This window comes from Gadus macrocephalus, chromosome 1, assembly GCF_031168955.1.
Source record: "Gadus macrocephalus chromosome 1, ASM3116895v1".
NCBI lineage: Eukaryota > Metazoa > Chordata > Actinopteri > Gadiformes > Gadidae > Gadus > Gadus macrocephalus.
This window is the reverse complement of record NC_082382.1, coordinates 9,815,166-9,834,110: the sequence shown is the minus strand read 5'-3', so window position 1 is coordinate 9,834,110 and position 18,945 is coordinate 9,815,166. Positions and strand designations below refer to the sequence as shown.

General features: G+C 43.7%; 3 protein-coding genes across 7 annotated transcripts; 1 reads left to right on the top strand and 2 right to left on the bottom strand.

Annotated features, from left to right (window-relative positions):
* The first annotated feature begins 1,887 nt into the window (after positions 1-1,887).
* LOC132457836 (microtubule-associated protein RP/EB family member 1-like) lies at positions 1,888-4,419 on the top strand. Of its 4 annotated transcripts, none has more exons than XM_060052308.1 (8): positions 2,103-2,300; positions 2,558-2,687; positions 2,791-2,936; positions 3,027-3,216; positions 3,311-3,352; positions 3,600-3,688; positions 3,824-3,982; positions 4,085-4,419. In XM_060052308.1, exons 2-8 carry the CDS (start codon positions 2,567-2,569, stop codon positions 4,139-4,141), a joined length of 804 nt encoding a protein of 267 aa, XP_059908291.1. In that variant the 5' UTR covers positions 2,103-2,300; positions 2,558-2,566; the 3' UTR covers positions 4,142-4,419. The 4 variants fall into 4 exon arrangements, with proteins under 4 accessions (XP_059908442.1, XP_059908291.1, XP_059908207.1 ...); XM_060052224.1 differs by having other exon boundaries at positions 3,597-3,688; XM_060052459.1 differs by lacking the exon at positions 3,311-3,352 and having other exon boundaries at positions 1,888-2,300; positions 3,597-3,688.
* On the bottom strand, positions 4,177-7,001 carry LOC132458062 (E3 SUMO-protein ligase ZBED1-like). 2 transcript variants are annotated; one of them, XM_060052650.1, is made up of 3 exons: positions 6,217-7,001; positions 5,369-5,955; positions 4,177-5,234 (listed from the first exon to the last, which is right to left on the bottom strand). In XM_060052650.1, exons 2-3 carry the CDS (start codon positions 5,462-5,464, stop codon positions 4,830-4,832), a joined length of 501 nt encoding a protein of 166 aa, XP_059908633.1. In that variant the 5' UTR covers positions 5,465-5,955; positions 6,217-7,001; the 3' UTR covers positions 4,177-4,829. The 2 variants fall into 2 exon arrangements, with proteins under 2 accessions (XP_059908633.1, XP_059908552.1); XM_060052569.1 differs by having other exon boundaries at positions 5,363-5,955; positions 6,217-7,000.
* Positions 7,002-9,276: 2,275 nt separating this feature from the next.
* si:ch211-197l9.2 (uncharacterized) lies at positions 9,277-18,178 on the bottom strand. The gene is made up of 10 exons (XM_060052119.1): positions 18,034-18,178; positions 17,280-17,930; positions 16,405-16,629; positions 15,125-15,289; positions 13,667-13,738; positions 12,321-13,535; positions 12,004-12,123; positions 11,262-11,314; positions 9,975-11,166; positions 9,277-9,822 (listed from the first exon to the last, which is right to left on the bottom strand). Exons 2-10 carry the CDS (start codon positions 17,925-17,927, stop codon positions 9,730-9,732), a joined length of 3,783 nt encoding a protein of 1,260 aa, XP_059908102.1. The 5' UTR covers positions 17,928-17,930; positions 18,034-18,178; the 3' UTR covers positions 9,277-9,729.
* Positions 18,179-18,945: the final 767 nt, after the last annotated feature.

Here is an 18,945-nt window from a genome sequence, read left to right as displayed (position 1 = left end):
GTGTTCACATATTGGTGTATCATAAGAGTTACCACAATTAAATAGTTGCTCAATCAAAGTCATAACCAGAATCACATATGAAATGGTGTTAGCATACTTAAATAGATATTTTAGGGTTTGTATGTTTTTAATTTGTCATTTTATTTGTATCCTTTATTTGTCCACATTGAGTCAATTCCCTTTTCCAAGTAAATTATTTCTAACTATAAACAAAGCTTCCCTTAAGCTTCATAACACCTCTTGCCTACAACAACTCTTTCAGGTTCACTCACTTTGTTAGGAGCAACACAACCTTTACTCTTATTACAGGAACAACATTGTGTAGAGCAGATATTTTTATCAACATCATTCACTTGATCAATTGGAATTAACAGTTTTAATATTGTCCTTAGTTTATTGTGAGATTTTTGTTCATTACCATAAATGACAACTGCAAACAAAGAAAGATAACAAATTTGACACCTCATTAAAAAGGTATATCTGGTTATTTAGAGCCAACAAACAATTGTAATAGGATTGTTTTTTTGTAAAAAAAAAAAAAAATGTTTTGGAATAGATTATAGTAGACAACATTATATTGAACCTTATTTGCACCTGAAATTATTGTGTATCCTGCCAATTGTAGCATGTTAGTCACCCCCTTTTCACAGTGACCCTGGCAAGAAGTTTGGCCTTTACATTAATAATAATAATAATAATAATAATAATAATACATTTAATTTAGAGGCGCCTTTCAAGACACCCAAGGTCACCTTACAGAGCATATAGTCATCATTCAAAACTATGTAAAACAGACTAGGAATAAAAGGAAAACAGAGGTTAAACATGAAGAATAATAATAATTAATAACACTCAAAGACTCCACATTGTGGTGGAGCAATGGTTCTTACTTAGGTTAAATGGAAAGAGACAATACAGAGGAAACATCTTAAGATTTAGTTTATATGGTAAAACAACGTAGTAACGTAGTAACGTTAGAGACTACCGTACTGCCTGCGTCGTATTATTCTAACTAAGTTGAAAGCTCCGCCTAAATTCGAAGCTTCTCCTGATTGGCTGTTATGAGCATATGATTCGTGGGCGTGGGTGGGGGAACTCCATGGTTTCCATGGATACTATATTCTCGCTGTCACTGGTCTTCCTACCAGGTCCTTTGTAGGTGTACGGTTGACAAGGAACCGCGGGTCTGTTCTATTTGACACGTCAAACATCCTCTGGTTTCCTCAGACCATGACCATATTAAGTGAGGCTGGACCACTAGATGGTGTTTTATGTCATAGCAAGTCGGTTGAATGGCAGACTTGTGATGAATTCTGCGCATCTGAGGTACCAGCCCTATTGAATCCGCTATAATAAAAGAAAAAGGGTGCGGCTCAGATGAACCCTTATTCTACGGTGCATTGTGGGTATGAGGAACTAGATTTGTTAACTGATGAGGGCACTAGCGCAGAAATGGAATAAATTCCAACATAGCTGGTGACATGTGAACAGGGTTGTCGAGTCGATGGCATCTTTGAAGGACCTCTGTTTGGTCACTAGCTGGAAATAGGCTACTGGGATGTAAACATGTGAAGAGATGTCGGATGATCGTGTTGGTCCTTATCAATAAAGTCGTTGTGTCATCTCTTTATTTATTGTGCTTGTGGTTCATTGTAATGGACAAACACCAAATATGATCCCTGGGGGGCAGTTTCCAAAAAGAATGAGGTCGGATATTAATCTCGTTCCAAAAAATCCTCACGACGCAATTTCTGTGAAGGGATGTTCCCAATGATCGTTATTAGCGAAAGTGATGGGGGCACTTTCAATTGCATGGATTTAGCGGCGAGTGGGCGGGACCTCCGGTAGAGGGATATCCATTTCCTTTTTAAATGTTTTGGGTATATTGCTTTTTCAAAAATGTCTGGACATAAGCTATATTCCTTTTCCTTGTCGCTGTGATTCTTATCATCTTCAAATATTCTCGCTCCGAGGACTGTTAACCTGGGAACACAGTTCACAGGAAGATGCCGGAATGTGCGTTGCGGTATACCGGGATAACGCTACAATTCACGATCCTCTCCGACCCTAACAGGGTTTTTATATTAAAATACGACGACCCACGTGCTTCTCGTCTATTTAAACAATTCTAGCGTCGCCCACAGGTTTAATATATTAATGAACTAGGAGCTAGACGACAGTCCAGAAGTTTCCACTCACCTGATTTCCCCTAAGCACTGTACTAGTGTGTTGATATAGACGCTGCGCATTGAAACCGTTGAGTTGTTGGAGCCATAGCAACATAGCGAGCGTTGAACCGAGTAAGTACAAGAATGTGTTTCATGCTTTTACGGAACTGCGTAGAGAACAGAGGAAGGAGCTACTCCGTTAGCTCGTCGTATACGAGGTTCACGATCGTTCAATAATATGGTGGATGAACACTCGCAACATTATATATGGAGCGATGTGTATTGCACTCGCATCAAAAGCTAGTGTATATATTTGTAGTAGGCCTAAATGCGGATGTCATCCTGAATTGTATTAATTCTCCACATCTTGTGCTTTCCATCACCTGTAGAATTCCCAGATGGCTGTTAACGTTTTCTCAACATCTCTGAACAACGATAACATGAGTCGACATGAACTGCTGTCTTGGGTCAACGTGTCTTTACAGATGAACTACTCGAAGATTGAGCATTTGTGTTCAGGTGCGAAAATACCGTTTTACACAGAAGCCATAATATGCACTGGATATGTTGTAATTTGGATATGTTTTGTATTAGGAAAGTAATGTACTGACTTGCCCTACAGGTGCAGCTTATTGCCAATTCATGGATGTGCTGTTCGCTGGATGCCTCCCCCTAAAAAGGGTGAAATTCAACGCCAAACTGGAACACGAATACTTACAGAATTTTAAAATTCTACAAAACAGTTTTAAAAAGGCTGGAGTTGACAAGGTAAGATTTTAGCCTTTTGGATTTTGTATTATTTACCCTTAAGACCAACGGGTATTTTCATTCTTGGATCTTTTATACCCACTTTCTAAGATAATTCCTGTAGACAGACTGATTAAAGGAAAATTCCAGGAAAACTTTGAGTTTGTTCAGTGGTTCAAGAAGTTTTTTGAAGCAAACTATGATCAGAGGGATTATGACCCAGTGGCGGCACGTCACGGACAGGAGACATCTGCGTTTACCTCAGCATCCAATACTCCTGCTAAAGCCAAGGCCACAGCTCGTGAGAATTGCATATTTTGTATACAATTCATGTTCATGTGTATTTATCATTACCTGTGTCCTATTTCTAAATATTTCTGATTGGTTTACTTTAGAAAATGTCATTCAACCTGCTGACAGACCGGCTTGTCGTGTTGGTAAAGTAATTTATAAAGCGGTCCTAAGATTGGCACTTGGGGGATGTGGGAGACACAGGGTTGTATCTGTTCCTGAACCATCTCTTGTAGATTGGCTGACTAGCAATGATGCACTGGTAATGTACTCTGGTCATGGTAGATGATCCTAACAGAAGCGCAATGGGTGCTTCATTTCCAATTTCCTATTGTAGAGATGGTTCCTTGTGTGACATTAGGAATAACTTTTTTGTTCCCAACATCTAAGCAGCCACAAGGGCAGCCCCTGCCAAAGCGCTGCAGACTGTTCCCTCAAAGAAATCTGGAGCAGGAGATGCGATTGGAGCACTTACTAACGAAGTGAGTAGTTCATCATGTTGTCATTAGAGAATATCTGATGGCAATTCAAATGATCAGTTGGTTTTCAGTCTAATCACGTTCACTGTATATGATTGAATTGAGGATTTGCTTAATCGTATGGTTCTAACCCCTCAGGTTAGTGAGCTAACATTACACAAGACTACAGCCGAGAAAGAATTAAACTTTTACCTTGGAAAGCTGAGGACTATTGAGCTCATCTGCCAAGATAGGGAGACGGAAGGAGGAGCAGACCCTACTCTACAGAGGATTCTGGAAATACTTTATGCAACAGATGTAAGCAGCCCGTCAACATGGGCGTTTATGCATACAACCCATGATGTCAGCCATGGCTTATCCTGGCAGGATCCTGCTAACTGGATGTGTATCTCCCCATAGGACGGCTATGTCATGACGGAGGGTGAAAATGGAGACGGGGGGCAAGAGGAGTTCTGATTGGAAAATGGGGAGTCTAATTTTTGATCAAAAACATTTTTAACATGCACTTTGCCTTGTTTTGTCAACAGGTTACTTTATAAATGCATCGGAAATCACCTTTGACCCATTACAGTAATGATCTCAAGCAACACATGATTTGTTTCTTATTTTCTTGTATGATTGGCAGTGGATTCTGCTTTGTATTGGGGCTGCTCGATTATGTCAAATGATAATCACGATTATTTAAAATGATATCGTAATCACGATTATTAAAGACGATTATTCATTGAGAACAAGCATTTATTGAACTTTTAACACTGGTATTTCTCTTAACACGATACGTTTGAACTGAAAACAAGAAAAATGCAAATAAAGAGAAATATATTAAAATGAATTAAATAATGTGTAAAAATAAACACAAAAATAAACACTATCCAAGACTTGAAGTACTATACATTAAAACTGAATTACTCCTTTACCCTTTAAAAAAACAAAACTCAAACTATGGTGTAATGCACTTGCTACAACAATCTTACCTAGTACTGCAAAAAACACTAGAAATCCGTATCTCAATGATAAAACTGTTAACACGTTGAAACTATATTTTGAGGCCTTTTGGCCAAAATGAGTATTAACAAGAATAAACTGACTGACGCACCGACAAGAAAAATCCGCTGCCAAAACTTATTTAAAAACTTATCAACCCCTAAAGTTTTTTAGCCAGGAAAACCATTCTGTTCACCTGGTCTGGTTGCAGGGATGAGCGCAGGCAGGTGACTACATTACCCCCTGTACTGAAAACCCTCTCTGACGAGGCTCTTGTGGCTGAAATGCAAAGATATTTCCCTGCCTGGTTGGAGAGCCCTGGGTAGAAATTCTGGGACATCTTCCACCACTCCAGAGGGTCCGCCTCGGTGTCCAGTCTCCCTGCTTGGAGGTAGGACTGTAGCTCAGAAGCTATGGCCTTGTCCTGGTCCGGTTGCACAGCAGCGGATCTTTGAGCTGTGCCTTCAGTGACCGGCTTGAAGAAGCTGCCCAGGGCGTTCTTTGGTGCACTAGCAGCGGCATGAGGGTCATCAGCAGGAGTCACTGCTCGTTCAGGGGCCTTCTCCTGGGAATAGGAGGGGGAGAATATTGTGACGAGAAATGATTGACATGTTTAATCTGACTAAATGGTTATGGGTATTCACTACTAGAAATAATCAAATATAACATTGTTATCAATATAATTATAATTACTATGACCGTCTTCATCTCAGATGACAGTCTTTCTTCAATTGACCCACGCTTGTCTTCGCTCACATATGTGGGCTTTAACCTTGGGTCCAGGGCTGAGGTCATGTCCAGCAGCTCCTGTGTTGGAGCATCATCATGCTTGTCATTGAGATAGCCCACGATCTTCTTCTTGATGCACTTTGCAAGGTATGTGCCGTTTCCTGCAAGGCCAATATGGAGGTGTTGAAAAGGTGGAGAGTTGGCTCGACAAAAGACACACTCAATTGCTCCCCAGAAAGTGTGTCTGTAAATTCAACGAGAGGGCTTAGTGACTTGTTTATGGCCAGTACATCGACGTCCTGCCATGAGGGGGCGGGGTGTCGTTGAAGAGGACCTCTGCGATGGCCTTCTGCGGCTCTAGGACCCTGCCCATCATAGCCTGCCGAGTCCACCACCTGGTTGGACACTCTGTCTGTCTGTCTGAGAGTGTTCAGGCAGATTCAGCCTCTTCTGTACATCTGTCAGCTCCCTCTTTTTCTTCCAACTGTAGGAGAAGGCGCTGACCACTTTTTTGCAGAACCCCGCACGGCCAATCCTGTGGTCCTTCATTGCAATCTCTAAAATTACAATAAATATAAGAATGTATCATCATAATCTTCATCAGTGAATCAATAGGCTGGGAAATAGGAATTATTATTATTATTATTAGGAATTAAATACATTATCGTGGGTGAGAGAGAGAGAGAGAGAGAGAGAGAGAGAGAGAGAGAGAGAGAGAGAGAGAGAGAGAGAGAGATACTAGAGTAGCTCACATGATGTATTCGACATTATTTGTTATTTAATAAATTGCATAAAAAAATCAGGAGAAGTAAACCTACTACTCATCTACGGCCAAGCCATTTAGTTCAGCTGCCAGCTTCATATTTGAGGCATTGTCTGTTGTGATACAGACTTGTCTTTCCTCGGTCAAGTCCCATGCAGCCATCGCTTGCCTCCATCCCTGGGCTATATTTAGCCCTGTGTGGTCTTCGGAAAAAACGCCATTTGGAGACAATTCGTCTTCATGGTGAAATTAGCGTCGATGTAATGTAGCGTGAGGCTTATATATGGCTCCATGGTGCGACTCGACCATAGGTCCACTCCGTTGTAATGGCAAAATATAATGCTGTTGACACTTCTCTTGCAACTTTTCCGCGACATTCGTCATAAAGGGCAGGCAGCGCAATTCTGCTGAAATGGTGACGTGATGGTAACACATACCACAATGTATTTATCAGTTTATTGAACCCCGGGTCGCTAACGGTGTTGATAGGGCAAATGTCTTTGGCAATTATGTATGCGATTGCATCCGTTATTTCTTTATGCCTGCGGGAGCTGGGTGGATATGAGCACTGTGTTGCTGAGTCGAGGACCTTTTCATTTTGTCCTTCATTGCTTGGTCCTGTATTACTCTGTGTGCGGACTTTAAGTGGTTAAACAGATTGGTCGTATTCGCTTGAGGTGCAGACACGGTCGCGTGACATATCTTCCACAATATCTTCGTTTGTTCAGAGTCAGACAGAAGTGTTTCCACACCACCGAATTCGTTTTACCTTTCTTCCCGACCAAAGGCTGCCTTTCTGCCATCTTCACAGTCTTCTAAATAATAATAATAATAATAATAATAATAATAATACATAGGTTTTATATAGCGCTTTTCTCGGTACCCAAAGAAATGTTTTGTAAGCGCAAGTTTTCAGGCGGGGGTGGGGCGTAGCGGAGTGCACAGGTGGGAGAAAGAAGGGTTCGCTCGCTCCATTTACCACACAAGACACGGCGGCGGCAGAATGATCGTTTTATTCCGATTATCTTCTTTTAATGATCGAGGGAAGCCAAAATCGTAATCGAAATTCAATTAATCGCCCAGCTGATGCCGCTCCCTTTTCTGATGTCGTGATGCATATAGGCTACTTTTGCGCTGTAAACCAGTGTAAAATGTTATAAATCAAAACAAATATGGAAATTAGATGATGCTTATTAAAGATAAATGTATTTCAATTGTGTTGTGTCAATCTGTTGCTGTCTATGTCTATGCAGTGCATCATATTTGAATATCTGAAGGCTGCTGGAATGTATGCATGAGTATGAGTTGAAGGGAAAAGTATTTGCTTAGTAGTATTACCTATGTGGAAAGTCATTATTAATGTTTAGGCAGGAAGTTTATAGGCCTACTTTCTTTTATTATCTCGGAAATACTGAAGCAAGCCAATTCAAAAAATTGTGCCAAACTCGAAAAATAGTAGTCAAACGTTCCTGGAAATGTAAATCCCAATTATCAAAAGTAAGCCATATTTATGTCATTGTTATGGCAATGTATAACCGGTTCCGCAAATTTCCCATGGTTTCAATACTCTTTCCATTTGAGAAGGGGTTGGGTTATGGTTACTTGGCGTAATGTCCAGATGCGTCCCTTGCCCAGGGACTGTCTCTCCCGCCTGAACTAGTCTAATTACTTCCTTGAACGAAAGTATCTTGGCCTCTGTTTCTTCACTGTCATTTCTGCTCGTCTCTTCACTGTCACTCCTGCTGGGGCCAGGTACTGATCTTGAGAGCATTGCATTCTGGGTTTCAACCTCACGAGGGTCACCGCCGCTCCGCTGTTTGAACCCTGCTGAGTCGATGGGCTCAACGAACCTGGCAATAACAAGGTTAATTTAGTGCTTTATCCAACACACAATCGCTAAGACAGAACTTATTTTATTTTAAATAAACTAGGAGCGCGTCCAGTTTTAAATCAAGAATCAGGTCATGGCTGATATGAGATTTAAAAACCAGACTCTCCTGGGACCAATGTATCACTCAACAACTCTGCTTGAACATCTTTACTTGTACTGACAATAGTTGTGTACCGTTTTGAGTTAACTGAAATGCTTTTGGGTCACTTAACTGAGAAAACATACCGGTTATAATAAAATAATTTCATCTCCAGCCCAGGTGCGTCGTGGCCACAGGTGCTGGACCCGTCCACCAACATCAACCCGTTAAGGAACCTTTCATCCGTCTCGAAGTCGTATGAGTTAAACCTTTGGTAAACCTCCTCCATCACTCTAGTACAACGACCACTAACTGGTAGCTTGGTTATATAGTTGCTTTTAAAAAGACCCCATAACAATCGAAATGCTTTATGTCAACAACCCCAGTTTCTAGTCCGAATGCTGTCGACAAATGTGAACAATTGCAACCAACAAATAACAACAAGAAGGGCCCACAGCTGAACACTTTGACCACAGCTCCCCACGCGGGCTGTTGTGGTTGTGTCCCATTTAAAATCAAATTCAGTTTCTCTACTGTTCTATCGAGTCATCAGCATATGTACGTTTCATCTCAATTGTGAGTTTGAAGGTAACCGTTTTAAATTGTAGGACTATGTTAATGTGTACAATTACATCCATTAGAATCTATAGGGTAAAATGAATGCTCTGTCGGAGGTCTACTGTTGGACTGGACCTGCCCTTGATCTCTGTCGGCCGTCTGCCTGCCGCACCTTTATACATCAATCTTTCGCTGCTGATCTTGAATGCTACTTTGAATAATCATGTTTTGGACTGAGAGGGCTTCCGTATCCTTCAGCCGTCTATGCGCTATCGGTGAACTGCTGCTGCACACTGCAAAGAAGACTAAAACTGAACTTTTTGTAAATGTATGGTAAAGGGGGAACCCTAAGCACAACAACAAAGTGCTACGGTTTTTGTCAATTGTGTATGAAGTCTCACAAATAGCTTCAGCTTACTTGTGTACTACATACAAATAAAAAGGCTGAATCTGCATATAGGTTCCTGGATTTAATATAATATATTAATGTTTAATGTGTGAACATTAAATAAATCGATAGATAGTATTATGTAAATGTGGTAGGTGTGTCTTCCCCTGGTGAAAATAAATACACAGCAACTAATGTATTGTTTGGATTAGTGTATTAACTTTTTTTTCTTTTAATTTTCCGTTTATGTTTAGAGTGAATTGAAAAAAGTATATTTAAAAAAACTTGATAATCAAATAAAATAATCTTAAATTGCACATTCATAAAATACAAATATGTATTTCAGAATAAGCCACAATATCTATGGTCCTTCTACACATCAGCACAATCTTCCTCTCTGCATGTTTATTATTCACAAAAGAGTACATATTAAGTCATATTAAGTCAGTCAACACAGAGATTCTAGCCTCTCTTTTAAACTGCCATCCAATCACATCAAACATTAATATCTGGAATTAAATTCGTTGAGCTTCTAAAATTCCATATATAGTCTGGATTCAGATCAGATGACGGCTGAAATCCAGGCTGCCCTTCCTTCCTGTCACTCCCAGCTGGGGTCTATGGGCTGTCTGAGTGTGGCAGAGTATTTTTGTCACTGAGGCTTGCCCGGATTCAAGGTTTGCCGTTGGGGACGAGCGAAGCAGAACGTCAGGGTACTGCCGGAGCTGCAGTCATAGTTTCCTTCCTATTGAATAACAACGGTAAAGAGGAGGAAATCAAGCAGGTAGATCAGAGAAATGAGTGGATAAGAAGTATAGGGATCATATGTAACTTTGCATCATCATTTAGACGGCTCTCTGCGAGACCGGTCTACACGGTATGTGCATGAAGACCTACCTCTGCTGGGACACTGCTCGAGCTGCCGTCCCTGGCGATGGCCCCTCTTATCGCCTGGCTCTGACCGCTCCCTTTCTCCTCTCCCTGCTTCATGAACCTCTTGTTGACGATCCTGGTGACGCTGTCAGTCCTGTGTAGCGGAACGGCGGGGGGCCTCGTAGGAACGCGCTCCAGGTTCTTCGGTTCAGTCTTCCCCTTTGGCCCAGCTCCTGGGGCAGGCTTCTCTGCCCGCCCGCTTACTTTGCGCAAGAACTCTGTGACCAGGCCATAGCGGTGGGTTCCAGCAGCTTTACTGGGGGGCTTAGCGGCTCGGCCGGCGCTGCCAAAGTCTGTGTTTAGAGTGCTTTGGTGGGCAGGGCGGGCCCAGGTCTTCCGGGCAGGGCCTTGATTCGAGAGGTTCACCAAGGCTCGTTCCCTGGAGGGGGAGGAGGACGAAGACGAAGGGGCGGATGCCAGGGAGGAGCTGCTGAAGGGGGTGGAGGTGAGGCAAGAGGCAGAATGCCTTCGGTGCAACTTCGGGGAGGTCTGTCTGGGTCTTGCCGCCCTTCCGTTGACTTTCTCAGCGGGGGTCGAGTTGTGGAGAGCGCGAGCGGACGACGGGCTCTGCACCCTGGAGGGGCTGTTTCTCACCGAGGCGACCCCCTGGGGTCCGTCCGTCTGCAGGCCAACGCTCACCATCTGGGGCTGTGTCCTGGTCTGAGTGCCCGAACAGGACACCTCCACCCATGCTCCGCTCGATCGCCGTCGCTCTTCCTCCGGGTGACTCGAGTGAGCTACCCGCCTCCAGCTGGCCGTCATCTCTTTCATGTCATCACTCAGGTTGGCAGAGAGCCCCAGATAGAGGGGTGACAGAGGGCTACCTGGGGTGCACCTACGTGAGACCATGGTGACGGACTCCCTGTCCGTGGCGGGACTTTGCCGGAGCTGAGCAAGGTGGACTCTGCGTGCAGAAGGGGGGCTGTAATATATACGGATGGCAGTGCTTTCTGGGGCGGTGTGGCTCCTCTCCGTAGATATCTGTTCAAAGTCGAGATCAGGGAAGTTGCACGGCATGATCGGATGGTCCCAGGTCTTGACGGGTTCCTCTTGGTCCAGCTGAGCGACCGACTGGCTGAGATAAAACCAGTGTTTCCGGTTGGACTTGCGTGGAGCAAATGGCCGTCTGGACCTTTTCCCTTCAGCCTTGTATGTCCTGTGGGAGAAAGTATGGCTTTGTGTCTCTTGAAGAATTCAATGTCAATAATAAATTTAATATGTGCAGATGGGGAGGAGAGTAATAAAACTGACCTGTCAATTTCAAAGTATCTCCTCTCATTGCTGATAGCACAGGCGCTGGCATCCTAGGAAAGGCAGTTTGGCAAAAATATTTAAGTCTTAAATCAGTTTTGAACGCTCACTGAAATTAGATTAACATAAGGAATGAATGTCTTTGAGTAACACTGGGATTGCAGTCTCTTACTTCAGAATGAAAATCATTAAAGAAGTTAAACCCTTTCCTTATGAAGCAAATTCTATGATTTTCTCTTCCAACAGGCAACATTATTTTGTGTCAATTATTGTTAGAACTGAAGCATAAATTTTTTTCTGCCTTATGTCTAGCATTTTCAGTATCGGAGATGACAACTATTCATTCTGTTTAACAAATGAATAGAGGTCAGAGACATTCACATAACTATACAGTAAATGAAACCCCAAAAAATAAAAATAAATAACTTAATAATCATGACTATTTAACTGTAAGCGTCATATTTTTACAAAAATGAACCATGAACTCAAACGTCTATTGAAGCCCATGCAGTTTTGGGTCGATGTCGGAACTGGTCCGGTTTGGCAGTAGCCCCCGCAGCAGATTGACCTAAATACTGTCGCCCTTGATGAACTGTGTTGATTTTGTATGCTGCAAAGAGTATGACGATGAAGCCATGCCGAGACGAGAGGATCAGCTTGGCTTTCCAGCGCATTACATAAACACACACATACATACGCACACAGCCGAGACAAATGGCTGAACTGTAAGAGTTTTCCATACCTCATTCGTCTTGCATCGCACAGCCTTGGGTTCACTGTCACATGCAGTCTGACTGTTGGGACACTCTGCCTCCAGTTCATGCAGCACTTTCTGTAGCATGTAGATGGTTTTGGCTCTTGCCTGGATCAGGGAGGAAAACAGACAAGGTCTCCAAAAATGCTCCAGATGTATTGTAATGAAACATAGATATGAATTATATATATGAATATAATATAAGGAAGCATATAGTAGGCTATAGGTGAAGAAAAGGTGTGTAGAAATGTAATCGCTTTATATGTAAGGGACCTCTAGGTATTTCAGTCACAACTTCATATTACCTCATTGTCCGCCCGTCCGGGTTCATTCACTTGACCCCATCGATGGAGAACTGAGATTGCCTGCAAAATGAGCAGCACTTTTGGATCTCTTCGACTTTGCATCATGTTAAATTGAGAGGACGACCCCTGCTGTGTGTGCTTCACTCTCTCCTCAATGTCTGTGGCACAGGCCTCTTCCATCATGTTATGTTCAATGACATTCTGAGAATCCATGTTGTGGCCTGCAAACTCCCCCAAAATAATGGGGAGCATAAAGGAATCACAAAAATGTGCACCCTTTTCAAACGAAAGATCACCTAATCCACTATATGTCATAAGTTTCTCCAGGTGTCCAATAAAGGCCAGCAACATGTTTTGCAAAAGTGCCAGAGATTCGTTTACAGCTCCCTGAATGAACAAGGTCTGTCCTGGGGGTTGGGCCTTATTCTGAAACCCAGTCTCGGGCATAGCAACAGGTGTGGAGGCAAGGCCGTTTGAGGGCGAGGTGAGAAGTTGAATGGCTGAACTCACAATGCAGGCATGCTCTTTGAGAGAAAGAAGCGTTTCATAGTCTTTAACAGTCTTCCCATGGAGAGCTCTGTCCTCCTTTCTGCCCGATACTTCCTCTTGGACCAAAGGACTCCATTCACCACCCACAGGACTCTCTCGGGTGATCTGGCACACAGACAACATCCCTTTGGTCTGTGCTGGGCTCCCGTCCCTAAGGACAAAGCTCTCGACCACACCTGCATCTGTTGTACCGTTGGCTTTATTGTCCTGTGTGTACTCTGTTGTGTGCCCCATTGTCCCACTCTGTCCCCTCTCTTTCAGTTCCCATCCCACGTCTACCTGGGGAACCAGTTTTTCTGGCACTACTTCCATTGGCTCCTCCTCTTCCTCTTCCATCGCACCTCCACATTTATCTCTCATGTCGCTCATCTCTGATCTCAGGCCGCGGTTCTCCACCTCCAGCTCTACAATGCGTCGGCTCAAAAGAGTGGCCTCCTCCTCCACCAGTTTCAAGTGAGCCTTGACCTCCGTCTCCCTGGAGCGGGCGTAGCTGGCTTTACCCTCGGGGAACTGGCCGGGGTCCACGTCCCCGTAGGCCGAGCGGTATCTCACCAGCTCCACGCGCATGCCGTCACTCTCTGAGACCAACTTGGTCAGCTTCTTGCACATCAGCGCCAATTCCTCTTTAGCAAAGTGCAGTTGGCATTTTAGATCAGCGCTGTCCTCCTGAGGAACGGAGAAGGGAGAGAAACACCCAACAACCCGCGTCAGACAGAAGGACACAAGAGGCCCATCGTGGCTATTGGACACACATACATTTGAGATCAGTTATGTTATGTACGGGAGATATGTTACACCTCTATCAGTTGGGAAAGCCTTCTTTCTGCTTTGCTGATAGGAGACCTGACACTTCTCCTCTTCAGAGAGTTCTGGGGGTGTCAAACAGAGCAAACAGGTCACAGAGAAAACGGGGCTCAAACAAGAAGGTGTTGTAAACAATCTCTTCCTCAGTAAGCATTAGGTTACAAGTGGTTCCACACTGAGTCGTGTGAACTGCTGCAAAGCATTTTTTCTTCTCACCACCAAGGGCAACGCTGAACTACATGAGCGAGTTAATCTGTTTGCTTGGGTATGAAAGGAATTCAGGCTGCAGTGAGCCCTGTCTCGGGATGCATTGTCCGGCCAGAAGACACAAGAGCGGAGGTCATGGTTAAATAAATAACTGTACTCAGGGGGTTAGAGGTGGGGATTATGAGCAGTGTGTTGTCGCCACTACATGGTCAAGGGTTGCAGATGAAAAGGGTCAATTTTTATGTAGACATAAGTTAGTTAGTATTTGAGAGTTTTCCTTGAGAACATGCAACCCAATGCCCTTCTCTGTTAAGGACAGTGAGTTGGTTTTGAAAATAATTCTGTTATATTTCTTCAGCTATTTGTGAGATGTGAACTTGTCTGAAACTGACAGCAGATCAGTCAAGAGTTTGAAAGCATTTCAAATGTCCATCCTCTTTCCCATCAATCTAGCAAAGATTCTGTGGTCGTAGATTAGGTAATCTAAGTGGATTTCCCATACGGGATAAGAGAGAGTAGCAGCTGTCCCGTTTGAGTGGGCCAGGCAAAGTTAACGCCAAGGCACTGAATCCTGGATTAGTCCAAGCACGTGTGAGTTCAGCATCACCCACATGTAGACGAGGCTTCAGGGCAGAATTGGCAACAGCAAGGAAAGGAAAAGGAAAACAGCAGACCAAGACGTGCTGCATTATAGCGATACGGAATAGCTATCTATATCTTTTCAGTTATTGTAGGTCAGTATGTCAGTCTGCAAACACTATTTAGAATTCCATAATACATGCTGATCCCGATTTAGCCTAGCTTGATAAAATTCAAACGGAGGGAAAGCGGGCGAGCATCTATTTCTGTAATCTCTCTATATGTTGCTTCCCTCTCTGTCTCTATTTTGTGAACCCTCCAGTGGGAATGTCAGCTGTGCTGGAGTTCAGGCTTCAGCATACCAAGAGGCTTCACCCCACCCAGGCACCAGTCAGCTGCTGGCCGTGCCCCTGGCTCATATCCTTGATGTGGTCCAGGGTCAAGCGCCATCCGACCTCAGAGTAGTGTCAGCGCAAGGGGAGACAACTGCATGATACGGAGGCAGCTGTGACGAGTAACCACGTTGAAATGGGCGCCAGACTGCAGAGATATGGGAAATGTTTATGTGGTGTATGGATGGCAACAGCTGAGGGCCACCGCAAGGTTAGAGTGTACTATGGAGCAGACAGATGCAGATCATTAAGCTAAATATATGGAAGTCAAACCTCTTTGGAGAAGACTTTGTCCACCTCAGTCTGCAGGACCTGCTTGGCGACCTCCAGCTCCTGGGTCCTTTCTCTGAGCACCTCGTTCTCTACCTCCAACAGGGATTTCTTCTTCTGCACAGACTCCAGCTCGTTCCGGAGGCGCAGAGAGACGCTCTTTGCAACCTAACAGCAATTCATTAATGAAAATACTCAATGTTATATCAATGATATGATGTGATGTACAATGATGGGAGAAGAATCCACTAAGCAGGTCAATGACCGAGGTAATAGAAAGTAACAGTGCGGAATGTTTCTTAACTGTTCCCTGTAAGTAGAGGCAACGATTGAAGCCAGAATTCAACACCATAAAGAGGAGGGTAATCATTGCAAGGGTTAAAGTAGTTTCATTGTTTAGAGAAATGTTAGAGTATCAATTACGGTCCTGCGTTATCAGCCCTATGTAAAAGAAGCCAACCAACAAAGTGATAAACTTCGGTCAATGCGTTCCTTCCATGATACTGTTTCCAATCTTAAACTCGTATGCGTTTTAGTTTTAGGCCTCTACTTCGTTGGAAACAATCAACCACATAATTATACAGAGCTTTTTTACGAACCTACCAACAGGATGTAGGATAAGGAAACGTTCGCCCCATTAAGGATTTTGTGGCACAACCTAACATCAGGATGTGGCACCGCCCATGAGTCATGCTGCTCTCGACCAATCACAACACTGCCCAGTTTGGGAGTGAGAGGCTAAGCAGAGAAATATGTGGATGGTTGAAGTTAATTTGGATGACTCTAATCAACATGATTCACTCAAAAGCCGATTGACGAAGGCTCTTAAACTGTGTGGGGGGTTACTGAGTGCTTCTAAAGTCACCGAGAGGTCGGGAGGGAGGGAGGGGATGGAGAGAGAGAGAGAGAGAGAGAGAGAGAGAGAGAGAGAGAGAGAGAGAGAGAGAGAGAGAGAGAGAGAGAGAGAGAGAGAGAGAGAGGGAGAGAGAGAGAGACACACAGAGAGAGAGAGAGAGAGAGAGAGAGAGAGAGAGAGAGAGAGAGAGAGAGAGAGAGAGAGAGAGAGAGAGAGAGAGAGAGAGAGACAGAGAGAGAGAGAGAGAGACAGAGACAGAGACACAGACACAGACACAGACACAGACACAGACACAGACACAGACACAGACACAGAGAGAGAGAGAGAGAGAGAGAGAGAGAGAGAGAGAGAGAGAGAGAGAGACAGAGACAGAGACAGAGACAGAGACAGAGACAGAGACAGAGACAGAGACAGAGAGGGGTCTGACCTTGATATCGTGCTCCAGGCTCCTGACCAGCTCCCCGTCCACTTGTCCGGTCTGAGCCACCCTGATGCTGCGACGCTCCGCTTTGCGGAGCCGGTACTGCAGAATGCGGCAAGTCTTGTTTGCCTGCTCCAGCTGCAGCCGCAGCTCCTGCAGCTGGTACACCTCCTCCTCCTGGAACATGTCCCGCATCTCCACCATCTCGCAGTGCAGCTCCTCCATCTCATCCTGTGAGGAGTGGTGTGGAGACACATCTCAAGTTCTTGAGGAGCAGGGATATCCACTGAGCCACTCTGGTAGTTCTAGCTCAGTTTGGAGTGCATCATATATCTTCAAACACAATGACCAAATATTTTGTTGCTGTTGGCAGAGTGCCCAAATATTTGGATTTGTTAACGTTTACTTTGTTAACTATATCATTGTTCCACAATCCACAAGATACAGGCCCGATAAATTGAATAGGCCTATATGTGTAAATAACATGATTCTATATATAATGGTAGTAGCATTGTTTAAGATGCTTTAACTGTCAAAATAATATTGATGTGGCTATAATTGTTGTAAGTAGCATGGAAATTATGAATTGGAATCAATTCATGAAACAATTCGTTGTTTTTCCTTCAGCAGGATTTCTGCCTCCCTAACATCGGGCAGCCTGGAGCGTCGTCAGTCACGCGGTCTCGGTCACTAATTGGGATTGGCATTTGCAATTACACAGAATCCGCTCTGCTGTCAAAACGCTGCTCACAGGACACTTGTTGGAGGCTAAAAGACTGTATACACAATAGGTTTAACTTAAGGACTATTCAAAAGGACGACACTCAATGATAGTTGAAAAATATATAGTCCTATATATTAATTTGTTAACATATCCTTACTTTCAAATATTCGTTTTCAGATCTCAATTCGTCGACCTCCCTGATCAGACCTTCAGTCGTCTCCCCCATCATCAGATTTGAATCGTTTTCTGACACATAAGCGACTCCAGGAGACAATCCTCGATCAGGGAGATAGTTGCCCATAGTGTTGCCGTCCTTGCTCTCCCTTTCATCGCCTCTTCCTCCGCCGTGCATCGCAGACGCAGATGCGCACCCGTCCGACCAACTTATTTCAGGGTCAATATTCTGAGGGTCTGGCTTGTTTCCCTCCGACGTGCAATCAGACATTTCCGAGCTACTATCAGAAGAAGAGAGTTTCCAAGACACACAACCGGAGTCCTTGCTGTAGTCCTCCGATGCGTTGCTGTCATCGGACAGTTTTCTCTGCACGCTGGCACTCTTAGGGCACTCGTCGTTGGACACACTCTCCACGACGCTTCTCGCTCGCTTCCCTTTTCCCACTGATTTCAGCTCCGTTGCAGATTCCTTCTGAGTCCCCCGTGTGTCGTTGTTAAGCCGTGTCTTAGGGCAGGAGCTCCTCCGGCAGTCTTTAGTCCCCTTCTGGGTCTGAGGGCCGCCCTGCTGTGGCGCCCGGGGTGGCTGCTGGCCCCTGCGCGCCGGCTTTGAGCTGTTGTCCCCCCTGTTCATCTTCTGGGGTCCAGAGTTAATCAGAGTAAATCAGAATGGGTAATGTAACTACTCTTGCAAAACTGATGAAAGATGATTCCCCAGACCCGACGTTATCTGTACTCACGAGTTATTGTTCGCTTCAAGTCTGAAAAAAAGGGGAGAAAGGCGTGAGTTGTTGGTGCCTCCTGGCTGGTTCTCCGCCCACTCTGGCCCTGACAGGGGGAGCGCTCACGGCTTAACATGTATTCGGCCAAAAAGAAAGTCAATCGACATTTCGTGAGAAAGTCAACCGCATTGGTTATATGGTCAAGTGACACATTCTCTTCCTGGAATATAGTTGTCATGAGGCCCGAAGTAATTGACCTGTTATTTGTCCATCCATATGTTTTTTTCCAAAATATGGGGACAAATCCTTCCAAAACTTAATTTGACTGACGTAGGCCTATTCGAATCACATGTTTGATAGGCCAAATAATATGATAGTATATGTAGTAGATATAGTATAATATTATGATATAATATAATATGATATAACATATCATAATATAATACAATTGAATACAATAATGTATTATTATTATATCATTATAGATTATATTATATCATATCATATCATATTATATTGTATTAGGCTATATAACATAATATTATATTTTATTATTGATTTTATTTTATCATTATATATTATATGATATTATGTTATATAATACAATACAGTATAATATTTTAACCAATATAACAGTGATATAATATAACTACTATAACAATATTACCACCTCATCCCTAACTCTCCACCTCAAGCTGGTGTGTAGTGAGCGTTCTGGCGCCGATTGGCTGCCGTGCATCACCCAAGTGGGTGCTACATATTGGTGGTGGTTAGTGAGGTCCCCCCTTCACTTTAGGCGTCTTTGAGTGTTATTAATTATTATTATTCTTCATGTTTAACCTCTGTTTTCCTTTTATTCCTAGTCTGTTTTACATAGTTTTGAATGATGACTATATGCTCTGTAAGGTGACCTTGGGTGTCTTGAAAGGC

What these genes read in the sequence shown, in the direction of transcription:
- LOC132457836 (XM_060052224.1), top strand. Translation starts at nt 2,567, where the DNA reads ATGGCTGTTAACGTTTTCTCAACATCTCTGAACAACGATAACATGAGT. An exon ending in GATTGAGCATTTGTGTTCAG is followed by an intron (nt 2,688 to 2,790) that starts GTGCGAAAATAC and finishes CTTGCCCTACAG; the next exon opens with GTGCAGCTTATTGCCAATTC. An exon ending in CAGACCGGCTTGTCGTGTTG is followed by an intron (nt 3,353 to 3,596) that starts GTAAAGTAATTT and finishes CCAACATCTAAG; the next exon opens with CAGCCACAAGGGCAGCCCCT.
- LOC132458062 (XM_060052569.1), bottom strand. Translation starts at nt 5,464, where the DNA reads ATGACCTCAGCCCTGGACCCAAGGTTAAAGCCCACATATGTGAGCGAA. An exon ending in CTGAGATGAAGACGGTCATA is followed by an intron (nt 5,235 to 5,362) that starts GTAATTATAATT and finishes TCCTATTCCCAG; the next exon opens with GAGAAGGCCCCTGAACGAGC.
- si:ch211-197l9.2 (XM_060052119.1), bottom strand. Translation starts at nt 17,927, where the DNA reads ATGAACAGGGGGGACAACAGCTCAAAGCCGGCGCGCAGGGGCCAGCAG. An exon ending in AGATACTTTGAAATTGACAG is followed by an intron (nt 11,167 to 11,261) that starts GTCAGTTTTATT and finishes TTTCTCCCACAG; the next exon opens with GACATACAAGGCTGAAGGGA. An exon ending in CGAGCAGTGTCCCAGCAGAG is followed by an intron (nt 9,823 to 9,974) that starts GTAGGTCTTCAT and finishes GTTATTCAATAG; the next exon opens with GAAGGAAACTATGACTGCAG.